General features: G+C 36.7%; 1 protein-coding gene across 1 annotated transcript in view; it reads left to right on the top strand.

The window, feature by feature from the left end:
- LOC139686148 (neuropeptide CCHamide-1 receptor-like) overlaps positions 1-24504 on the top strand; it is a 151431-nt gene extending 126927 nt beyond the window's left edge. The window contains exons 2-4 of the mRNA XM_071583334.1: positions 11086-11800; positions 18731-18764; positions 23571-24504. Of these exons, the coding sequence (XP_071439435.1) occupies positions 11253-11800; positions 18731-18764; positions 23571-24182 (1194 nt within the window). The 5' untranslated portion in view covers positions 11086-11252 and the 3' untranslated portion in view covers positions 24183-24504. The remainder of the gene's footprint in view (positions 1-11085; positions 11801-18730; positions 18765-23570) is intronic.
- The last annotated feature ends 966 nt before the right edge of the window (positions 24505-25470 follow it).

Here is a 25470-nt window from a genome sequence, read left to right as displayed (position 1 = left end):
AAATGAAACTGTAGCCACTAACAGTGATCCTATCGGATTCTATCCTAGGAATTTAATGACTTGAGCAAGCTAGATAATTAATATCTCACCTGATTACATTTTCCATCGCAATTTTAGTGTCGTATCACTTGCAATTTTTAGAATCAGTTCTCAATGGCTGGTCTGCCGAGCTCTTCGCTGAGCTGTCGCATACATTTACGTCGCTGGTTGTTTATTTTTATTTTTATAAAAGATAACGTAAGTAGCCAGAAAGCTACTATCGAGCATATTTAAAAAAAAATGACTAGCGGCTAACCCAATGAGCGTGTTCCTGGAAATCATCTTGCCCATAGTATCATTACCAGCCTTATAGTTATCAGAATATGCTGTGGCTTCTTTTTAGAATTGTCGTGAACCATACATTTTTGACAATAGAATTGCTACTTTGTTTTTCTTTGACACATATAAGCAAAGCGTAATTCGTGATATTTGTGAATCCCAAATACAGTAGAATATAACTCTCTTGCCTAGTGTGTTCTCATTGCTTTTGGAATATAGGGCTTATCGTTCCGCTAAGTGCCAGCAATCGTTAGCTTCCACTAAATCAAGGACATATGTGGAGGAGGGGTAGAAAATAAACAATCCATGCAAATATTTCTGCCATCCCTCGGTTTGGGACTGCAAGTTCTCTAACTACCCTTTCCTATGTATTTTTTCTCTAGCCTTAACCATTTTGCCTAGTAAATATTACCTCGCAAATAGTATGAATTTTCGACATTACGAATCTACCAAATGTTTATACCAAATCTGGCTAGTTTTCATGGTATAAGTCTTGTACGTGTGCACCTCAATGAGGGTAAAGCTGCTCATAGATCGTTAACGTTTTTGTTGGTACATGCATTGATACTAAATTAGCATTCATCATCACCCAGAGGTCACATACTGGAGCAGCTTTTATACGTAGCTCACATTTACTGCCGTTGTCAAATTTTGTTGAAAGCATGTGGCTTTTGGATCTACTGGTTACCAATGTTTCTTGATTAAGTAGATACAAATTTCCCACTCTTCATGTCACTTACATTATCTTTCTTCGAGTATTAACACCAGCGCAAATCAAAATAGCAATGAGCCTGAATGTTACTTGAATGTTTCAGGGTTTCAACATTGTTGAGCATTTGTATGTGCCGTTATATTCTGCGCAGAAATTTCTCGAACTTCGAATTTGAATGTTGTATGATGTCAAAATTATCATTCTGAATATTCTTTTCGAAATTTTCGAAATAAATAATGGTTCTATACTTCAATGACAAGAACACTTAGGTCAGAAGTAATCACGTAGTGCCTGCATCACTTTCTTGCAAAGGCCACTTTCTCATTTATTTTGCTTAAAGCTGTCGAAGCGGTATCATATTATAATACATGCGGCACATTCTTTTGATGTTCATTCATTTACGCTATTACGATTGAAAGGATTTGAGTCATGTAAATAGTCACAAAAAGAAAAAAACGAGTGTCCGCTTGCGAGAGAACGTAGGAAAAGTTGATTATGAACGCATGGGTTTAGTAAACTATGATATCGAATAAAAAACGCAATTCGTAAGAACCGATTCCTAAAGCAGTTTAAAATACTGCTAACTTCTCAAACATTTTTGATCAATCAAAAACGCAAATAGCAATGAAAAGAAAAAGGAGATGATTGACACCAATTGGCCAAACAAGTCACATTGCTTCGATCAGAATGAGAGGTATATTTTAACTCCTATCAAAAACATCACATGTACACAATCATAGGGAAAATGAAATACTTTGTAGGAAAACAGCTGATCCCGGAGATATTTCTTGGGCAATTCTATTTCATAGAGTTTCATGCTGGACGAAACAAGGAAACCGGATGCTCGAAAAAATTGGAAAAGATCCAATGGTTGTATACTTCTCTTATAAACGATTTGCAGTTCCAACGCCACTCCATTTCCTTTCACCTTCCTCCCTCGTAAGCATAAGTTTCACAAAATCTCCCACACATCCGGTGAACGATGATTACACGTCTCCGCACCTTGCTTGAAGATCGACCACTTTGTCCATTCGGTGGATCTCCTCTTATTCGATCAGAGAGAGTAGACTTGCTGCTCCTAATGGAGGGTGTTAATAGGCGACACCGTCACGTAGACGGCCAGCTACGTAAAGCTGGACTTGAACTCTGTTGGATAAGGATATTAACACAAACTTCACGAGTGACATTAACTCTTAAACCAAACCACCGTAACTTGCTCCTCGAACTACCCGCATTAAAATGCACTCCATCCCCTTCGCTGTAATAACATGGCATTTATCTCAAGAAATGCAGGTGCCACCTAGCCACCAAGTGCAAATTACATCGTAACCATGCCCAGAATCAATATGTTTCTGGTGAAAAATATCAGTTACCTGTTCTATACTTAAATCTTTCCGTCTCTCACTATTAATGAAAGATTTTACAAAAGGATTTGCTATTGGTAATAAACATACTCAATTATACCCGATATAATTCATTTATATTTATCTTGTATAAATAATTATTTTATACGATTATTTTTACACACATTAAGTGTGTTTAGAATATAAAAATGCTCCAGATGTAGTTTGATTCTCTTTATTTAACAAAATCAGTCAACTGATGCCACAAAAAGCTGTTTCAATGCCGCATACTTTCTATCTTCCCTCTATCCGTCAAAAATGCCTATTAAACCTCTACCTATGGTTGCTTACGTAGCGGTCTTCCATTTATCACAATCTTTAACGTACTATTAACAAACAAAACTCTCGGAACCAATCTTTCCTGCATCTGTCTTTCACTGAACAGTGCTCTCCCTCAAAATTTGTCGGGAGAATGAGATATAATGATGTTAGAACGGAAAGGGTTTATCAGTGTCAATTCTGGTTTAGGGAATTAAGTGATAGGGATTTCTATCTCAGCGAGTAATTCATTCATTATTAAAGGAATATATAATTCAAGGGATCGGAGGAAAAGTTATTGGATTTCCCATTTAAGAGCCGGGAAATTGGTCGTAGTGGGTTAATGTGAGAGTTAGGGAAACATGTTGGAGGGAGTTGTCTGGTGAGTTGGCAGAGGAGAATATAAAATGAGAAAGGGTTCGTGCTGAATAATTTGGCGTCATGGCATTAAGATATAGTTTTGATGAAAATATCATGACGTTACAGTTATCTCTCTTAATAAATATACAACTTGTTCATTGCTTCTTACTTAATTATTCCTGAAGTATTATCAGTATCTGTAATTTATATAGATACCGCATCACACATAAGGGCAAATATCTAACGTAAATTATTACAGAATTCTTTCAGCTAAATCATTTATAGTAAGGAAAACTGATGGTTAAAAATTTAGAATATACAGGTTAATTGTGGTATGCTCAGTTGGGCCAAGTTCAATCTCAATCATCCAAATTATGCACGACTGATTTTGTGCGTCCATAGGGTGATGGAGGGTACACGTTTTATTTCACTGGTTACAATTATAAAAATGATAAAATTAAACAATTTCTTGGACATTAAGTAAGATTTCAATCATCGTGGTAAAATTGAAAAACCCTTATCTTACTCAGGGCGAAAATATATGTATGAATTTCACTCAGCCTCAAGGTGTTCCACCTATATTTTGTGTAGATGTTCAGGTAGTTAAATTAAATTTCCGTGAAAACAATAAATTTTGAAATTTGCAACTTTTTTATTTGACATTTAAAGACAGCCTATTATTCAAAGTAGCAAACAGTTTATGTTTTAGTTACTATAAATACGAAAAAAATCATAATATTATTGACATATTTCCGACAACTAGAGTTGCTCAAATCTGGTATAGATTTCAAATCATAAGTGTGTCACTTTCATTGAAAGCATTTAGCATTCTTTGGAATAAAAGAATACATTTTTTAATGTCTTCAGTGACTCTCCAATTTGAATTCCTTTTTTACCTTCTGTTCACACTTAGCTCATATCATCTTCTCTTAATTCTCTAGAAAACCAAAATGAAACTCTTGGAGCTAGTTGCCGTTAAAGTGCCATAGTGTTTCATATATATTCATATAATTATCAATTCTAAATCTTTCGGATAATGTAAGGATCACCAATTTCCCGAATAAAATGTATTATTTATACTTAAAGTCACGAACTCATACGATTCTCAATACTCAATCACACAATGGAATGTTCAACTTCTTTATGGAATAATTGTAATGAAAACTTTGATTAAAAGCTAGCGCAAAAATGAAAGCGGTTATTTATCGCCACCGTGTTCGGACAGACCGGAAATGATACGCAAATGCCGAAATATGTATCGATAATATCGCATAATTCATACTTCAGGGTTTGTTCAATTGCCTTGCTATCATCAACACGAACTTTGATCAAGCGATACAGCCCTGCTTCTTCCATTTCTTCCCCAAACTCGAAGACTTCCAATCGATTTAGGCGCTGGGAAATGCCTTCAAAATCTCTGGAGATGACAAATTTCATTCCTACTCAATTCGCTCTTCGGCTGAAATGAAAAAATTGTACTCTTTACGCAATAAAAAAGTTTACCTGGGATTCTCTGAAGTTGCTTCTGGAGAGAATGAATGAAAGATGGGAGCAGAGAAATAGTTAGGTCGATTGGTTATAAAACTTACCCCTCCATTACCCCCGACTCATCTACATCGACCTTTGGAGAACTCCCTACCACTCTTCCACTTGGGAACCTCCCAAAACCCCATCCTCCTTTCCAACCCTAGAATTTCTAGGCACTTTTTCTCTTCCCTAATTTGCATCAAACATACCACCTATATGACGATAATGCTTGGAGCCGAATCTGTCGCAGCTGGATGGAAGTCATCTCCAGAGTTCAGGAGGCTCAATGGGCCATTAGCTGCCACGTCGTGGTGAAAATGGCATTTCTGGAGGAGTACAAGGGGTGAGGTGAGGCCGGGGGTCGTGAGGGAGATGCGATCAATTAATCATGGGAAATTAAAATTGTGCCAATGGAAACGTGCCTCGCAGACCATATTTTTGCACCCCATTTCATCACGATTCGCCACATGGTTCCCAATCTTTGAGTGGGACATCACTTAATCCTTCTGTAGGAAGAGAGCTTAAAAAATTAAGGGCGCCAGCCTTCCTGGCGGAAGATAATTGGATTTCGTACAATTTCGCAGAAAAAAGGTAGGAGGCGAATTCAATCTAGAATACTAAATTATTTCTGCTACCATTGACAGAAGAATGACAATTTGATGAAAGCCAGCAAGCAGGACAATTACGATTACAAGATTTTTGTGTAAAAATCCAGTGGTTAAAAGTAAAAAGATAATCCATAACTACCAGCCAAATAAAATTGGGAGGAAGATTTTTTATGAGCTATTGGTAGGATTCATGAGAAAGAAGTTTGATCTGAAAACTTCGTCAAATTAGTGTTAGTTCCAGGTCAACTATGGTGGCTCTCAGGATCATCAGCAAGAAAATAAGGAGTAGGACAAATGATTAGTTAGGGGATAATCAGTTCGGGCTTAGGAACGGGAGAGGTACGGGTGATGACAGTGAAGTAGTGAGGTCACTAGTACAGAGAAACATAGAATATATTTAGGTTGTACTTGCCTCTTTCGTAGATTTCGAAATAGCGTTTGATAGAAAAAATTGGGAAAAGATATTGATAGTATTTTAGAAAGTTGGAGTAGCTTGGTGGGATATGAGAATAATCAGCAACTAGTGCGTGTCTCAGACTGTTCAAGGGCGAGTGGGGGATGAGGGGTCTGGATGAGAAGGGACATGAAGACGAGTATGACAGGGTTGCCCATTACAATCTGTGCCGTTCCACGTATATGTGGAGGAAATGAAAAAAGGGGCACGGGAAGAAGTTGAGATAGGAATCAATTTGGTAGACAACACATACAATTAGTTAGGGTTGCTGATGATGAAGCTTTATTTTTTCCTTCCGTCAAGGGTTTACATCCATTGCTGAGTGCAGTGTGATAGGCATTCATTGTGATAGGCGTGACATGATAATAAATGTAAATAAAACAAGAATTAGGCCATTTTCGAGAAAGAGAAATGCTAGGTTAATTGTTCAAATAGGAGAGCAAAAATAGAGCAGATATAACGGTTTGCGTTTCTCGGAAGTTTTTTTAAATGAAATGGTTAAATTAGTGGGGACATAAAGAGAAGAGTTTCTTTAAGCAAGGAGGATGAAATTGATGACAGAAACGTTGAGTGAGGATACTAAGAAAAGGCGCGTGAAAACATTGATATGGAGCGCAGTTACATATTTTTAATCCGAGTTTTCGTCGGTTAATTCCAACACATTCGAAACCAATTTATTTTGGTAGTAATAAGTCATTTCAATTATTACTATTGATTGATGTGACCCATGCGATTTCAATTGATGAGGTTTCCTGCGAATGGATGATAACGGCCTCTGGAGTCTATATATTAATCACGAATTGAAGAATCATGGTGATACAATCCTCGTATAATACTCTTATAATACTATGTGTAACATTTATAGAATATTCGGATTGCTTGCCCTTGAATTCTGAATCTCCCCATTTTATCTCACAAAACACGGTACATCATATTCCTTCCATATGTTCATTAATAATTGGTTCGTTAATTGTAGACTTGTAGGCAAATAATTCCTTAATTTTCTATAATCACCTTTCATTATACTTTACCGTAAACCATGCTTTAACCCATTTCGAATGTTTTTGCTAATGAAATTCAGATAACATAATATATTACATCTTTCATTGGATGATAATATTTTATTAATTAATATTAGCAGTTGCATACCAGATTAGGCTAGGTTTTTGATGGAGCGCGGGACCAAACACTACACTGCACCATGCTCTTAATTATTTGAAGCACAAATAATTCTAAATTTTTACGCCACATTAAAGTAACTCATATTTATCTTTGTATACCTTCTCCCAATCTTATTATTGTCCAAAATGCTCCTTTCCTCGTTCTATCACGCTCTCCCAGCATTCTCCCATCCACTAGTATCCTCAGCATTCTACTCGTATTCACTTTGAGTATCCGCTGCATCAAATTGTTATGCCTTCAACTTTCTGCCAGCATTTCGTATCCCTTCCCCTACCATATCTTTCTTTCTACCGTCTTTGCCATTTTTTCTAACCATTAACTTTATTTTCTCTAATTTTTTCCATAGAAGAGTTGCAGGCTATGTTTAAATAAAAATTGGGAAAAATACACTATAAAAATACAATGAAACTAATTTGATAAATTCATTCAAGGTAAAATTCATTAGTTTTAAACCGTCATTTGCTTCTTTAATCCGAACTAGACCAAAATCATAAATGTTATCCTTTGGCAGTATTAACTTTTATCTTGTTTAATCGTGGGTCGCGGTAGTCCAGTGGGTAGAGCGTTGGACTGCTGTCCGGAGGGTCCCAGGTTCGATTTCCAGGCAAAGCACTCTGGGCACCTGCAGCTCCACCCAAGCTATGTGATTTTTCGGGTACCAGATCTTTCTGGGAAACCATAACCGGCACAGGGAAAGGAACTGGCCCCCCTACCCTGATGTGTGAATTTCACACGCTGTTTAGGGCTTAGTACTGGGTGAACTCTACCATCACCTACTAAACCGACCTTCGGGTTGATTACTGTGTTTATGGTTTATATATTAATCGCGTCAGTACATTCGTGAAATCATTGCCTGAATAATAAGATCAATTCAAATGAATAGATCAATAATTTAGATAAATGCATTAATTTCCTTTTCTAAGTACCTCTTTTTAAATAGTCCGTGAATAAATAATACCAATTTAAGGAAACGAGCTATACGCATTACATTTTAATATTTTAATGTATTTAAATTTATATTATCTTTTAATTTAGGAAGAAAGTTAGGGGTTGAAAAGAGTGTAAAATAGCTCTTTTTAATAATGCATAGATGAAGAATAGTAAAGCATAGAAAACTACATTCAATACACCAGTGTGATAAGCGCAAGACTTTTTCTTAGGGTTTTTATGAGATCGCCGTAAAAATTTAATAGACAGAATGAGTTGAACTCATTTTTAACGTGGGTATCCACCTAAAAGCGCAGTAAATTAATCATTAATCAGTATAGAGGGAGAAATGAACGGGGTATGTGGAGAGAAGGAAACATATTATGGATGAAAAAAACGAGTTTTTTAAGGGTGGGGGCTGAAAGAAAGTGATGAAACGAATTAATTAAGGAAGATTGGGCCGTTTAGAGGGCTTGGTGGAAAGGGGATGCCTGAGAAAGAAAAGATTTGAGACGAAGAGAATTTGAAACGAATATTTGAAGGAGAAATCATAAAAGACGATTTTTATTCGTAGATCAGAGGTAGTCGGAAACGCAGTTTCAGGTAGCGATGGGATGCCATGTCAAATCGTCTCGAAATATTCCAGGAAGACAATTAATGCTTTATTTACTTCTAAAATAATTTTTAGAGAAAATACCAATGGATAATGAAGGTGATGGCTTTGATATGAATAATACGGTAGTAATTACTTAGGATTGATTTAATTTGATAAATATCACCCTTTGTAGGGAAAAAATCTATGATACTTTATAGATACATTATGAAACTGACTAGGGTAATATTATATATGTACGTATATATAAAAATTCATCAAATTTTATTGCTTTCAAATTCCATATCTCCACCGTTGGAACGTTTCTTACTTACTTTTCACTTATCCTTTTATGCCCAAATATATTTTTCGGAATGTTTTCTTTATTTCATTTATAGTTACCTGAGAGTTTACTTGATATAAGAAATCTCTTGGTTTTGCTCGTTACCCATGAAATTTTCTTACAATTATCTACCGCATATTATACGCGGGTCATACCAATCTATAGTATTCAAGTTGTTCCTCATATTTTTCCTTCTTTATTTTATGACTTATTTTCATTCGACATTAGTCTTGTTCAACAAGGGGATAAGTGCCTTGACCCATGTTAGGCCATGCCCATAATTAAAGCGTCAGTTTCGGCTAAAATCGTCAAGATGATAACTTAAATTATATTATTTAACAAAAAAATGTTATTGTTATAATTAGTGTACATAAGTTTAAAATTTAAGTTTTATAAAATATGGAACTCGGGTTTGATTGCAGGGCACCCCTTTGCGCACCACATATTCCTGGGAAACCACAGGCGGCGAGGGCAAAGAATCCCCCCCTAGTCTGGTGTGAAAAATTCACACGGCACTGGGCTAAGCACTAGGTGAGCTCTCTACGCTCACCTATGAACACGATATTTCGGTTGAGAACTGTTGTACATTATTAAATAATGATTATATAAATATTATAACAATTAACTAACTATTTTATTCCACTTTATTAGGAAATTAAAGGTCATCAAGGGAAATACATTAATCGCAGCTTTTCGCCGTCAATGAGATATTTAGAATGCTGATCTATATACCCGCAGGAAAGAGAATGCTTGAATGCCATTACTTAAATTCCTTTATTCCTTTGCAAGCCTGGTTGCAAAATTCTAGATTCTAGCATCTGGCGATTATTCATAAATAATCCGAAGGAAAAGAAGATATGGGGAAAAAATTATCAGGCTTAGAAATTCTCGAATATCCGTTTGAAAAATTCAAGAAAGAATTGAGAATGTAACTATGCTAAAATTTCCAAATGGAAAAGGAGAAAAGCGGTGAAGGGAGACGAGAAAACGAGATGAGTTAAGTTTCCAGAATATAATTTCCCTGACGGAGATCTCTTTGGTAAGTGAGGACTGGAATTTCATCTCGTTTTCCAAGTAATCCAAAAAAATATAATAAAGACAGGACCACCATATCTACTCGTAAATGATTCCGCGGATATGGATCGGAGATTTCTTCTTTCTTCCCAAGGGTCTTTATTTTCACTCAAAACAGAAATGTTCCCAAAATATTTATCTGTTTTATTCACCTTAATTTCTAAATAATTTTTATTTTTCATTCATTGAGTCATAGAGTAACAGTGTTTGCTTATTTAAAACTCCTGGTAGGAGCATTTTTTGAAAGGAAATACGGTGTAGCAGGTGTTTGTGAGACAAATTATAGCAATGAAAAATTCCATCAAAAGGAAAGGTCATACTTATAAATTAATCTTGCTATCATGACTCTATTTTTTATATTAATTACATATGCTGTTGATAACTTCAATGCCTCTTCTGTGATCATGTATAGCCAGTTTTGTGTTTACATTAAAAGAGTTACAAAATGTATATTTTAGTAATATTTATCTCTTTTATAAGGATAAGATATGGCAGGTACCAATTCAAAATTTTTTCATTGAATTATATTTGAAGTCGAAAACTATCGCAGAAGTTAAGGAAATGTATACCCATTTGAAATTTTTTTACTAAAATTTAGTTCATAAAAAGATAGGAAACATGAAATGAAGGATGTAACATATATCCAATTGCAACAAGCTCAAGTGACACTCCTGAATTACATTTTAAACTGAGTCAAAAACCTTTGAACTACGCGATCGTAATCTATTCCTAAACATTGCTAACAATATATTTATTCCATTCGAGATTAAACTTCCGGCAAAGTTTTATGCGAATATATTTTCAGGATCGAAACATTTATGGAATATAACCGAGTATTTTTCAAAACCTTTCAATGACTTTAGTTGCATTGCTAAGAATTCTTTTTCGCATGTTATAGAATTGAGTGATTCCCTAATAATGTGCCAAGTGATTTAATTTTTGTGTAAGTTGTCCATGTTATGGTCGTGCTTCAAGGAGAGGAGTCCTAACGGGTTGACCAGCGCACGCCATAATGGCTAAACTATGACCAGGCCACGGTAATTTACCTGGAGTTTGGTTTTGATATTAGTGGTTGAAATCTACCTCGAAAGCCCTATCCTGTTAGGGAAGCCATTTCCCTTCCCTGGGCTCCTCAGGAAACTTTGGTAACTGAAATATTACACCATTTGTTTGAAGCTGCGAGCACCCTGAGGCTTCATCCGAAAACAACCCCTCACCACTCCAATAGCCCCAACCAATATCCAAGGAGATACAGTCTTCTTCGGCCATAGATATATTTGATATATGCTTGGTCATAAAAAATAACCATACTCATTTTATCTTGCAGGTTAGATTTCACCTCCAGATCAGAGGCCCTACGAATTACATGCAGTTGGATTCCATAAGGGAGGTACTATTGTATTTCCGCCCAGAGACGTCCTTCGCTCAACCAAATTTCCTACAAACAGCCAACGACTAAAGAAACGTCACACGGGATACTAAAATCTACTCCACATGGCCGACGGCGAGACTCGAACAACTCCTGTGTCCGAGATGAGGAACTGCTGCTCCCCGAACGAGGGCGAGTCCGAGGGGGAGTACGTCCCTTACGGCCAGCGGCCCGAGACGTACATCGTCCCCATCCTGTTCGCTCTCATCTTCGTGGTGGGCGTCCTGGGAAACGGTACTCTTGTGCTCATCTTCCTGAGGAATCGGAACATGCGCAACATTCCCAACACGTACATCTTCAGCCTCGCGCTGGGCGACCTGCTCGTCATCCTCACTTGCGTGCCATTCACATCCACGGTCTACACGGTGGAGTCATGGCCGTACGGCGAGCTCATCTGCAAGTTGTCCGAGTGCGCCAAAGACGTGTCCATCGGTGTTTCCGTGTTCACGCTGACCGCTCTGAGCGCCGAGAGGTACTGCGCCATCGTGAACCCTATGCGAAGGCATGTGGGCCGCCTCTCCAGCGGTCCCCTCACGATCATGTCCGCCGTCGGAATATGGATCCTCGCGCTCATCTTTGCCATGCCGTCAGCCATCTTTTCTCACGTTCGTTCGTATGAGATAGAGTTGACGTACAACGGAAGTATACAGGTAATGTCCTCCGGCTGTGTGTTCGTAAGTACTTTGGCCTCTCCCAAGATGGAAGTACGCTAGACTAGACATGATTCAACCCAATTAAATGAGAATATTCCCTTTAAGTATTTGCTGAAATTCACTTCAGTAACATGTGATGAAATGCTTCATGTGTTTTTTCTCACGAAAATCTTCCTGGGTATCTATAAAGCCAGTCTATCAATAAATCGTGGAATAAGATGTTCTTGTAAGAGAAATCAACCTTGAAATTGCAATTAGAGCATTGTAAAAAATATCCACTGCTCCCAAAGTCCTCTTTTACAAAAATGAAATTGCTTTTGAGCAAAATATCAAATTCGGAAAGATTGAGTTTTAGTTTCCGTTCACTTTGAGCACAAAATTCTTGATCTTAATATAGTTAATGCAACACATAAAATGTCTAGTGCCATTCAATATTTTCTTCTGAATAGTTATGAAAACATTTAAGCATTATTATAATCACAGTTTTTTTTAATTTTACATATATAATCAAATACAGTAAAGATAAATTCTAAGCAGCAACAGCAGTATTGCTAACTTGGCGTCATAAAAAGTTCAGCCTATGAGGCTCTTCTTCTCTCTTCACAAGGAACCATTTTCTTTGGTGTTACTTCTACACTAAGATTTTGTGTTCATCCTGGAATTCTACTGCTCACTCATGAGGCGTGATTCAATTTCTCTGTATTAGTAAAGACTTCTAATTATCCTGTTATAGAATTGGTAATCTGGATAACTTTTCTGACTGTTGTTGAATATTATTACCTGAAAACGTTACACCTTTTTCTCACTTCGTTGGTTGTCGCATTTTTAAAATACGAGGGTCATCCGGAAAGTAGTACCCGTTCGTGAAATAAAGACACAAAAGTAAATATTAACAAACATAAAAAATTTTATTTGAAAGAGGATACTTTAAACTACTTCTCAACATAATCTCCAAGCAAATTAAGGCATTTGTCATAACGTGTGACAAGTTTCTGTTTTCCTGCTGCATAGTCCTTCGCCGCCAGCTCATTGAGATACGCGAGGGACCCATCTTGCACAAATTTTTGCATAATGCAGATGGTGTTTAACAATTTCATGAACAATTGTTCGAGAAACATTGGGAAAATGCTCACAGATGTCATCAATTGTGACGCGCCGATCGTTCCTCACGAATTCGTCAACTGAGCTCACCAGTTGGTCTGTAATGACAGACGGTCTCTCCGAACGCTCATCGTCGTGTGTGTTCCCCCTCCCCATGTTGAAGTTGCGACACCACCGCCGAACAGACGACTCGTCCATTACATTGTCTCCATACACCTCCTTTAATTGGCGATGAATATCTCATGGGCGAACGTTTCTTGCATTGAGGAATTTAATCACTGCCCTCACTTCACAACTGGCGGCGTTCTCAATTTTTTTAAACATTGTAAACAATCACAGAAACAACACAGGCAATGCTAGCGTCACGCAACTTGGCTCAGAGAAGGCAGACAAGCCACTGAAGCTATCTGACCTCGTCCAGCGGCTACTCGCGTCGTCAGCACTTCATGCGGCACGAACGGGTACTACTTTCCGGATGACCCTCGTAGATTCTTGCTGAATTCTTTTTTGTTAATGCTTGGTTATTTTTCCCACACATTTGTCAATTAATAATTTTTCATCAGTTAGCTTGGGGATAAATTCTTGGGTGGCTATATGCCATTTTTGACAAAGGCCTCTTCAGTTCCTTTCTTTCATCGTCGAAGTTAAGGCCTAGGAAGTATCATCGTGCCATTCATGTTACACCTAAGAATAAATCAATGGTTACGTACCATTGATATAAGATGTGAGAAAACTTTCTCATTCTTTGCTATTTGTGTTAGGTTTCTACGGGAAGTTTAAACTATATCTGTCCTTGATGCTTGGCATTATTTTTTTGTCTCTTAGCAAAGTTCGTGATAAATGCCCATCGTCAAAATCGTTTACTCGTGATTATTATGAAGGAAAATTGAATGTTTTCAAATCAAAATAATGTTATAATGCTTCAATTGGCCTTCCTACCTTTGTATATTCTCTTTATTTATGAGTGGGACTAAATTTTCTGTGCGACAGGGCACTCACTTTTCGTTTATTTGTACATAAAAATGTAATTATTTATCAGCCTGGTTCCTTTAAAATAAAAATATAAATAGTAACTCAGTCTCAGTCTTTCTTAAATCCTCATTGGTGAGATAACCCTAATGTTTCTGTTTGGAGTGACAATTATTATGATTTATTATTATTACCCAATGTACAGTCAAACTTTTCGAAGGTGTTATTGACGAAATATCTATCAATGGATTCTGCATATTTTGATCTACTCTTCAGATTGATATTATTAGCTTCTAGAATAAGAGGATCTCCATACCTTTAACGCGGAAATAAACAATTTGAATGTTTTTTAAGAACTTTTGGCTAATTCTAGTATATTTTGAAAGGTATAGCTTGCCTGGGAACCCAATAAAAATTCTAGTATTTTTTGTAAGACTTAATTTGGCCGGGAAACTTATCCGCAGGCCTGATTTGATGAATAAGCATCCAGAATTTTGGGTCACTCATTCAAAATATTTACATACGTATCTTGATTGAAAGACGATTCTGATAATTTTAATCCAATCTTTTCCCATCGTTTCCACAGCAGTGAGATCAATTCCCGACGCAATAAATAGATAGGAACGCATAACTTGTATTATTATGCTCCAAGCACTTTGGGGCATGATAATACACTCCGTAATAATACACTCCATAAATATACTCCGTAATCATGGTACAAAATGAGTGCATGGCTTAAGCCTCCCTAAATAACAGCGTTTTGTCAAACAGAGTCACTCGATAAGCTCTCGTTAACCAATTAGATTAATGACAGTGCTGCCAATATATCAGAAGCAATAAAGTAAATTCTATATGATACAGATAGGGACAGAATGATCACAAATTATCCCATTTTTAAATCGGTTTAATGTCTAAAACTTGCATCTGTCTTGTTTATTCTGTATGGAATTGTTATGGACCGTAAGTAGATGCCTACCTGTCACTGCATTAGATTACCAGAAAACTCAACCAATAAAAGCCCAGAGAGAGCGATTTCAGTGGTAACATTGCCTATTGCGGTAGTGTTGTACTCAAAAGACCTTGAGTAAAGTTCAGAATCGCAATGGAAAGTTTGTAATAATAATTGCCTTTGTTCCCAAAAATTTAACCTCAAACCATGCCTTTTTTGTAGAATTCCTTACCCTACTTAATTAATGGTTATTGTATTACCTTTATTCAGCTATTTTATTATTTCCCTTTCTTAAATCCCCAAAATTTGCATCTAAATAATCCGTAATGACGCAAAATAGGGTCCTTTCACATCAATTGTTTCTTCTCAAATTCTTTCGAGACATTGTCACCCCCAATCATTTTTGCTACGTGAAATTCGATACGGAATCCAATGCCTCATAAGCCAGTATTTATATTAATCATATTAGAACAAGCAAATAACATTAAACTGATATATTCATATACGAAACTCCTGGCGTCAAATGCAATCTGGCCCGAAGGGCCACATAATCACAGATAACCACGATTTTTTTTTAACTTTAGTGGTCTAAAATTTTAAATTTGCTTTATTTAGCCACCACTGAAGTTCATTTAAATGGCAGATGTCAATGACAAAATTTGGTCCCAGCTGCCGCTAAGTGACGTGTGATGCGGATTCAGCTCCCTTGGGACCTCCTCATTAGCGGAATCTCCCGAGCAGCGTATGTTTGTGCTTGTCCAATTCACACGGCGTTCAAAATTATGTACCCTCGTGCAAACTCTTAAATGAACACTTGCGGTTATTAAAAAATTAATCCGAAAACTGAGTGGTTGCATATCAAAGTACTGGTGTTTCGTTCCGCTACTTATTAAAAGGATGGAAAACTTAGCATGTGTTCTTTATAAATGCATGGTGCACCTCTTATTTCATAGGGGTTTGCATAAAAAAATTCTGTGGTAAAGACGTCATGGTTAGCCGCTCCTAGGAATTATTGGAGAGTATTTTAAAGATGTGCGATTGAAGGATTAGGAGCTGCAACTTAACAGCAGGATTGATTTTAATGCGATATGTCTAATAAACTGTTCAATTTGACATAAGAAGAACTCGAAACAGAACATTACTCGTACGGATTAACCTAGCAGAAAGCAAAATATGGTTTAAGTCCATATTTTTTTGCTTCAGTTTCCGATTTCAACATCAATGTTTCATACAATGGTGTGCACAATTGAAATATAATAAAATAGCTCCTCAATCTACTATAAACAAACTACCATTCAAATATTTACTCGCCACGTTCTTATAGGTAGTACATGAAAAGTCTACCGAAATTGGAAATCATTATATCCCTCATGAACAATCATGTGTGCACGTAATCCCTCCTCAAGCATTGTTCACCATTTTTTCACAAATACCCTAAAATCATTAGAGACAACTTCATTTCCACAAAGGCTTTAACCTGTGGCGGCAGGATAATGTCTTCGTCTGACAACCCTGAGGTCGCGGGTTCGATTCCTACCTAGGGAGATTTTACACCACTCAGTGCTGGTATGCTCGTGGATGTGGTTTTTACTCCTTACTACTTATAGTCCGATGAAAAAGATAAACTTGTCTGTTTTCAAATTGGTATAAATAAAAACAACGCAAATCCGCTCCCATTCACAATGCCCCTCGCCGTGTAACCTTTCACGTTGTATGTGTTGCTTTCTTCTTCACTCCACAGACTACTTTTCAGTGTAGAATATTCTTTCACAAAACATTCGCACAGCCGTCTACTTTCACGTAACCTCTGGCCATCATACGAATTCCCGTATGAGCGGTCGCACAACTAAACCTTTTCGTCGGAAAAATTACATCCGGCAATCAATGAAATTAAATCTCTGAACGCACCGCTTACCATTGTCAATCTTTGAATAACTTTTTTATGATTCGGTTTTATAAATCCACCCTGTTAATGCCGGTAGCATTCAGGTGAGAAAATGCAAACTTTTGTAGCAACATTCTCTGGCAATGTGTGAAGCACACTTATCCTGTGTCACCAAGCTATGAATAAATAAATGAAATAATTTAATGATTGAAATGTTATCAATATGTTTGACTTTTAATTTGGATATAAGGCAGCTGGGATTTAAAATGTTTTACCATTAGAGATTATAGCTGCGGTTCGAATCAGCAAAAAATATTTCCATTATTTCCGTTTATAATTTACTATGGAAGAACTTGAAATCTCCTGCAAAGTCCAATAAACTGTGGGAGGTGCCGCGAGGGTAACTTTCAATTGTGCAAGGCGCTAAAATTGCAATAAAATGGTCTTAATTCTTCTATTTAGCGTAGTCTTGATTGGATACATCCTCTCCAAATCCTCTTCCTCCGAAGCATTTGCATAGTGAATTTTAAATCTCAGTGCACATGATGGTATATTTTCCCTCTATTAATGATATTGTCGGTGGTTAATCTTTACGCGGATGATTTCACTTTTTGTCCTAAATTTTTGAAATTTTACAGAAATGCGACGAATAAATAAATACATATTTTTGTCAGAAAAAAATTACAATCAGAAATGAAACAAAGGTACATATTTCAAATTTTACGGAGGTAAAAGCCATTCTACTACAATTGTTGGCGATCAAATTGGAAATTATGATCGATTAAATGCGAAGTTATATCCTGAGTAAACATTCATAAAATATATTATCATGTTGAAATGTCCCGTAAAAATGACAAAACTCTTCAATGCGTTATCATTATTGATTGGAAAAGAAGGTAGATTGATGTAACTCATGAAGCTTTAATATTAAAAAATCTCAACTGATTGAGTCAAAAGCGTCGGAATTCAAATTATTTTTGTCAACATCACCTTTTAAAACTCGAACTAAATAGTTATGGCTTGATGTATTTACCATTTATAAAATCTTTGGAATAACCGTTTTCATGTGTGCAAAATATTTGGATAAAAACTTTATTTACCTTTCCGAGTATACTCCATTTTTTAAATCAATAAAGTTTATTTAATCTAGGACCCCATTTGCATTATATAGGTCATTAACTTTAAATTGAGGGATTAGATTAACTTGTTTCGGTCTCTTTGAATTTACCAAATGTTGTTATCGTTTCTTTTTTCGTGTAATCTATTTGTTAAGCAAACGATTGTGTAGAAAGTAACGTTTTGGTGAACATAATTAGATGCAATGAGTTATTTATTAAATGAAAGTCACTCACTCGTGAGATGAAAAAATTGGTATTAGACAAATCTGATAGGCATATTTATATTTAATAAATAAAGTAAAAAATTCCTCAAAGTATTCAATTTTAGCAGATTTAGAATCCGTAAATGAGGAGGCAAAACATTTTACCCTCTTGGAAACCTATAGTTGACACACACTTAAACTACGACAGTAAATCCATCCAGTTGAAGTAGGATAATTTTTGCACTGAATTTTTTTATTTAGGTAAAAATCAGCGGATGACTATGTTGGATTAATAGTCGCAGCATTTTCCGAATTTCTTCCGGTTAAATAAATCAATTATTTAGATATACTTATCAAACCTCGTATTAATTAGAACGAATAAGTAAGCTCATAACAAATCAATTTATGTATTTTGTGTGCATTTTTTAGAGATTTGGCTAATATCCTTTCAATCATTCCAGGTCCTAAGTCTTTCCTTTGACATTATGGGAAGATTTTTTTAAGGCCGCTTGTTTTTTCCATATCTTGAACACATTGCTTGACTTATAATGAAGTCTCTTTAATTCCAAGTGTAATCTAATATCGTCATATTGGTTAAGGTTTATCTGCGTCGTCTCAAAATCTGTCTCCTTTGTTTGAAGATTTCAGAGGTTCCTAATCAACAGACACGTACTCTGTAATAATTGGTTTCGTCTAGTGGTATTACTCATATTTTTTGCTGGTGATTTCTTTGTCTTTCCGTGCCATCTCGGTTTGCAGATTTATTTCAGCCTGCAGGGAATGGAACATTCTTTCAGTTTCTTGAACATTTTGGAGTAGGAGCATCGACTTCCCACAAAGAATTCGACTTTAACGGTTGGCTGTGATTCGTAGTAGATGAAAAATATTTTATATCTTCAGCAGCATGCTACATAGTATAATAACGCTGTTTGCGATAGCAAGTCTACGTGTTGTTTCCTCAGTTTGCGAAAACGCAAAATCAAAAGCTGTAAACGACATCTGTAGGGAAAGATCTATGTTTTTGGTTTGTTTTGTTTCAATTTTCTTATTTCAGATAGAATATTAGATGTTTTCGTGGCTCATTATGATGCTAAGTATACGTGCTTTTTCTCTTTTAAATCTTAATATATTTTTTTAACCAAATTATATTTGCTCTTCGCAAATGCTTTTCTGATACATGAAGCTAATTTCTACAGTCAATGTTAATGTGTTCTAATCTGAATGCATAAATATCTTTAAAAAAACTTATAAATAAAATATAAATAAACCATAGTGAACATTCTATTCTATTCATAAAATGCAAAGATTAGTTAGCTGCAGCACGGTTGGCAGACTTCCACTATTTTTCAGGCTTCTCAGGCTTATTTTCCATAATTCCTTGATTCCTGCACCCGGCACTTTTCTATGGTCTACTCCATTAAATGCAATCTTTGTGTTCCCCCATATACTTTGCCATTCACGCGCCCCTCCAGCATAAATAGCAATAAATAGCCCTTGATAACTGTCCTCAAAAGCTACGAAGACGATTGACAATGCCATGATGAAAAAAAGAGGTGAAAGTGTAAAAGTAAATTATCATCTCGATAATCGGTTTCTTTTAAGGTTATCATTGTGCGGTCATAAAAAAATAAACGTTTTTCAGCCTTAATCGTGCGGCCAAAAGGCTCATGAATTCTCCGCGAACCACATAAATTGCCAAACCGTATTATATTACTCACTGTCACCCCAACAAGGGGAATGAAACGTTGCTAATTACCACATAAATCGATATCAGTAATATAGCACGCCAGTGTTTATTGGGCTCTTAGTCATAATTTGTGTATTCAAGCGATGACAAAGATGAGGAGACGCTTCCGCTACATTAGGGCAAAAGAGCAAACAGGGAAAGATGACTACTTGACCTCTTTATATTCCCATTATTTAACGCAGCAAACTTATTAAAATAAAAATTTTTAAAGCTTTGTGGAAGGCTAGGTTTACACAAGGGGATATTATGTTATCAGATTTTAAGATTGTCGTCGACATGATACCTTTCACCAAATTAATACAAGAACCAAGTTGTTTTCTCACCAAAGAAAAAGTGATCAAATGAATTTTTGACTCCCTTTCTATCCGTAAAAAGAAGTGGTTCTCGAAAAATTGAGTTTTTATAGTTGCAGGTCCAACTTTATGCGTGCAATCCAATAGTTAATAAACAATTTTTTCACACATGCAGAACCGTAATTTGTTCCCATGTATAGCAGGATACAGTGATTTACAGAGATGGTGCATACAAGCTAAGAGGTCGTTGAGGATTACTCTAGTGATTCAGGCATTGTCGAGGGTAAGATTAAAATATAGAAAATAAGGTATTAATGCTAGGAAAAACAATGAGAGAGGATGGAGAAGTGATGTAAAATAGTGGAGCGCGGAAAAAAACAAATATAAACAAATAAAATATTATAAATTTATGAAAAAATTCATTTGGAGCGCACAACAGAAGAAATTGCGTTTCAGCTATGAGTAAGTAGTTTCATTTGACGATGTTTAGTATAATACAATGGAATAATGAAATCAAGGTGATAATATATATTAGTTAGGCCACATTTGAAATACGCGGCAAGTATTTTGGGATTATGAGAGAGGTTAATTGATGAAATATATTCAGACAAAAACCCACAGTTGCTACGAGGAATGAGTAAATGTCTACATCTAAATCTACACTAAGTACTACACCCCCAAGCCGCATAAAGGGCGAGTGGCGTGGGGTCTTACATCACCACCCGTAAAAGAGAATAAAACCATGCATAGGACAAACAAATTCATGCAAATCTACACCCACAGCGACGAATTTAAAGTTCATTCGATAACCTATTTAACTCACAGGAATGTATATAAAAATAAAATATCAGTAAAACATTAAAACATACCTTACGTCAACGCAACGTCTTGACTTGCAACTTAAATGTCTTTAACATTTCTATAATGACTTTGGTTCCTTACTATTATGATTCCAGATTTTCAAAGGAAAGAAAAAGTATTTGCATATATCGATACTGCAATCTATATCCCATACCTTATCTTTGGATGTGTTACCTACCTAAATGATGTGGGGCCATAATAACCTTTAAGGTCATTCTTAAACCAGTTTGTTCTAAAACTTTTTTTGAGTTCAATTCTCGCTTGTTGTATTAGCATCTCAAGTGGCTCCCAGTCTAATTCCCCAAAAATTCCTGTCACATTCCTCTTCATTTTGTAACAATTTTTGACAAATACCTCTCATCTGGGTTAGTTAGATGAAAGTATCTTTCTACTTTGGCCCCAGAGGCCTTATGGCCAATCTACTTTTAATGAAAATTTCAATTTCTCTTTCCCAATATCTTTCACATACTACATCTCGGACTCATTGCATTGGTCCTCTGTGACATCTGGAGTTCCTCAAGGTAGTATTCTCGGACCATATCTTTTTAATCTGTACATTGATGACTTAGCTTCCCTAGTCCCGACCTCCCTAGCCCACACGTTACTATATGCCGACGACTGCAAAATTTTTAAGGAAATTAATTCCCCCACGGATTGCTACCACCTTCAGGAGGCTTTAAATAAAATTTCAGATTGGTGCAGCACATGGATGCTAAATTTAAACTCAAATAAATGCAATACTCTAGTTCTCTCCCTAAAAAAATCTCCTCTTACCTTTAACTATAGAATTAATTCAGTTCCTCTGAATCGTGTTGCTTCTGTCAAGGATCTTGGTGTATTAACTGATCGCAAACTAAATTTCTCAGATCATATCAAAGCAGTTAAATGCAAAGCCATGTCTCTTCTAGGTCTACTTTACCGCTACACAGAAATAAAAGATGTACAATCTCTAACCGCATATTTCTCAACCATTATCTTACCATTAATTACCTACTGCTCCCCTATATGGTCAATGTCTGCCCTATCTAACCTTAATACCCTTAACACGATAACTAATTTTTTCAGTAAAATTGTCAAGTACAGAGTCCCCCATCTTCGGGACTCGCCCACTGAATCACTTCTTTCCTCGCTCTCGATTTGTAATCTCTCCTCTCTACGTCTAAAATCCGATTTAAAACTCATGCATAACACCCTTAACTCCATTAACGACTGTCCTGAACTAATTTCCCTTATCAATTTCAGAGTTCCCCCCCGAGTTACCCGCGATCACTCTTTATTCCACCAACCCGTTCCCAGATTGTCCCTCACCAAACGGTCCCTTTTCTTCCGTCTCCCCGCTTTACTGAATTCCCTTCCCGAAAGTATTGACCCCCTCTCACTCCCAGCCAACACATTTATAAACCTTTCTCTGACACATCTCTCACACCTCCCTCAATAGTATAGTCTTGTTGATGTTTGTATATTTGTGTCCTTATATGTTCCTGTTATATGTGTCACTGTAAATTGGCAATCCTGCTGTATGTGCACAATTTTTTACTAAATAAATAAATAAATAAATAAATTACTTACCATTACTCTCTTTGAAACTAATTCACTTGAAATTTCACCCACAAAAACATAAAAAGCCGTGAACAATACGTTAATTTCGGTAGTTGTCACCAGACCTCCACCACCCGCCGCAGAAGTAATTACGCCACGACACTACATCAATCTACTCGTACAGAATACCTCCACTGCTCCTTGCGGTATCAACAACAGTGGTTATCCCGAAGGATAACGTAATAGCAAAGTACTATTCACATTTCTGGTGCCAATTTTCGACCGTAACACAGCCCTCATCACCTTGCAACCAACTAGCCTCCTGGCAACCTGGTGCTCCGTGATATTCTGGAGGTTTAAACTCCATTAGAAATAATAAAGAGACTACCTATTAGCATCTCACCCACCTCTGTCAGGCGTCCCGCAAAGTTGCGAGGCTTACTAAAATCCACCAGACCCTTACTTCACCCAAATACTCTGCAATCCTCCGAATTCCTTAACCTGCATCCCCTCAAGGTATAAATAATGCCCGTTTTCTCTACCAGTTTGTTCTTCAAAAAGAAATCTCATAAACTCTTGCGCTTCGAAAAATATAGTCCCCAATCCACCGCTTCATACACATACTACTTCCCGCAGTGAGTACTTAGATGAATGCATCTCAGTGACCAGAATAGATATCTTTTTAGAATCGAGCGGCAGTTCTGATGAGTGAACCTGTAATTGGGCACATATAACAGCAAATAACTTTTGAATCACCCTGTCTAAACCAATCACTCCAAAGGACTATTTGACCACTGTGACTTCCCCTCCACTACTCTCCGTGTGAGTCTTACTGTCTTAAAACTCCACATTTCACCTTTCTTCCGAGAACGTCGTTTTCCTTGGTTTAACGAAGGTGACATGATCGTCGAAATGTAAAAGTATTTATGCTACTGTTATTTTTATTTTTCCCAATTCTTTGGTAGTTTTTACAAATGTTTTACAAAAGTTTCCTTATGCTTAAATGTGTATAGTCACTACACGAATATGTATGTATATGTTAATATTTATCTACACTACCCACAGGTGTGCTACCCTTACCCAAAGGAGGTTGAAAAGATTTACGTCCAGGCGGTTGTGTTGCTGAAGTTCCTCACTTACTACGCCATTCCGCTTATCATCATTGCTTTCTTCTACATATTGATGGCGAAGAACCTGGAAGACAGCACCAGAAACATGCCCGGTGAGACTGTAACACATGGGTCCCGGCAGCAATCCAATCAAGTGCGGGCCAGGAAGAAAGTCGCTAAAATGGTTCTCGCCTTCGTCGTCATCTTCATCATATGTTTCCTGCCATACCACACCTTCATGCTTTGGTTCAACTTCTACCCCTACTCCCATGAGATGTACGACGATTTCTGGCACGTTTTCCGTATCGTGGGCTTCTGCCTAAGCTTCATCAACTCCTGTATTAACCCAATCGCTTTGTACTGCGTGAGCCGAGCATTCCGCAAGCACTACAATCGATACCTCTTCTGCTGCTGTCTGCCAGCTGACAGTCGCTTAGGTGGGGTTATCGGTCGCATGCGCAATGCATCCACCTGCGAGTCTTCCAACACCCTAGTGCACTTTAATAGCACGTTCCGCGGACACGATGATAACTCTTTGCCAGCAAACTTCCACCTCGACAAGACCTGATGTTCCATGAAAAGAAATTATCAGACGGCGTCCACTCGCCAAAGCTTGAGCGATTGTCGAATGCATGTGCCCAAAAGGAATTTAAAGGAAATTTGTGAAGTTAATATCTGAGCGGAGCAAGGTGATTCTTACCTCTTGTCCCACTCTGCGTTCCTGAATAAAAATTTTCAATGGATTTCTTAATATTTTTCCTGAAATAGTGATGGTTTTTGTATGCGAATGACTTTGAATGTTGTATTAATAATAGTTCCATACATGTTAGAAAGAGTCGCAAAGGCGATGACCTTGTACTTTAACGATTGTTATGATTAGGATGCCCCTGTAGAAGCCATTGAAATTATGTGGGCCCATGTGTGGTAAACTTGAAAAATAATTAAATATTAGCATAGGTTGACCTTTCGTTAAAACATTAAAGTGTCTGTGTAACTTCCAAGTAGATATAATAAAGGGAAAAATATTGTTTTGCGGCTATGGAATTTGAATGTACTTTCTATACCGATAATTATGAGCGTTATATATATAAACATACGTGTACATGCATATATCGGGGCACACGGTTGGATAAATACCCCGTAGATTTCTAAGTAAGAAATGTTCCCTCGATAGCTCAGGTGGTTATATCATTGGCCGGGCAAGTCAAAAAATCCAGTATTCAAGTCGTGGTCAAGGAAATATTTTTGCGCTTGTGATCTGCTCGATTCCGCCTTTCCCAGCTCTCCTGTGTTTGTCCTTTATATGTGTTCGTCTTCCTTATTCCTTTTATCTATTTCCATATGAATGAATTTTTGTCCACCAAATGGTGGGTGTTTGTGTTTGAATGTATATACACTATTACACACACGTTATATATGTATATATAACGCGTGTGTGTGTATATATATTTATAATATATAGATATAAATATATATGTATAAATAAATAAATAAATATATATATATATACATATATATATATGTACCACATACACACACACGCCGGCATTTCACTAGACCTACAAATCTAAATGCGCGCATGCGTGAGTCGCTTCCTCTGTCAAGTGTAGACGATTCTTTTTAACGGTGAGTCTGCGAATAATATGGTACTTAATTCATGCTTGAAAGAATTATAGCAAAAATTCGGTGGATTTCTGCTTTTTAATGTTTGTGGCATCAAGAAAATTCTTTGGTGAATGTATGTGTGGTACGTCAAACAATCCAGCCATTAAAGTACTGGGCATAAATTTTCTTTCTACAAAATCTTGCAATGTGAAATGTAAAATGATATTGGCTTATGAAACACTACTTTTCTA

The sequence above is a fragment of the Hetaerina americana genome, unplaced genomic scaffold (assembly GCF_022747635.1).
Source record: "Hetaerina americana unplaced genomic scaffold, ioHetAmer1.1.p SCAF_13, whole genome shotgun sequence".
Classification (NCBI taxonomy): domain Eukaryota; kingdom Metazoa; phylum Arthropoda; class Insecta; order Odonata; family Calopterygidae; genus Hetaerina; species Hetaerina americana.
This window is presented reverse-complemented; position numbering and strand designations above follow the sequence as displayed.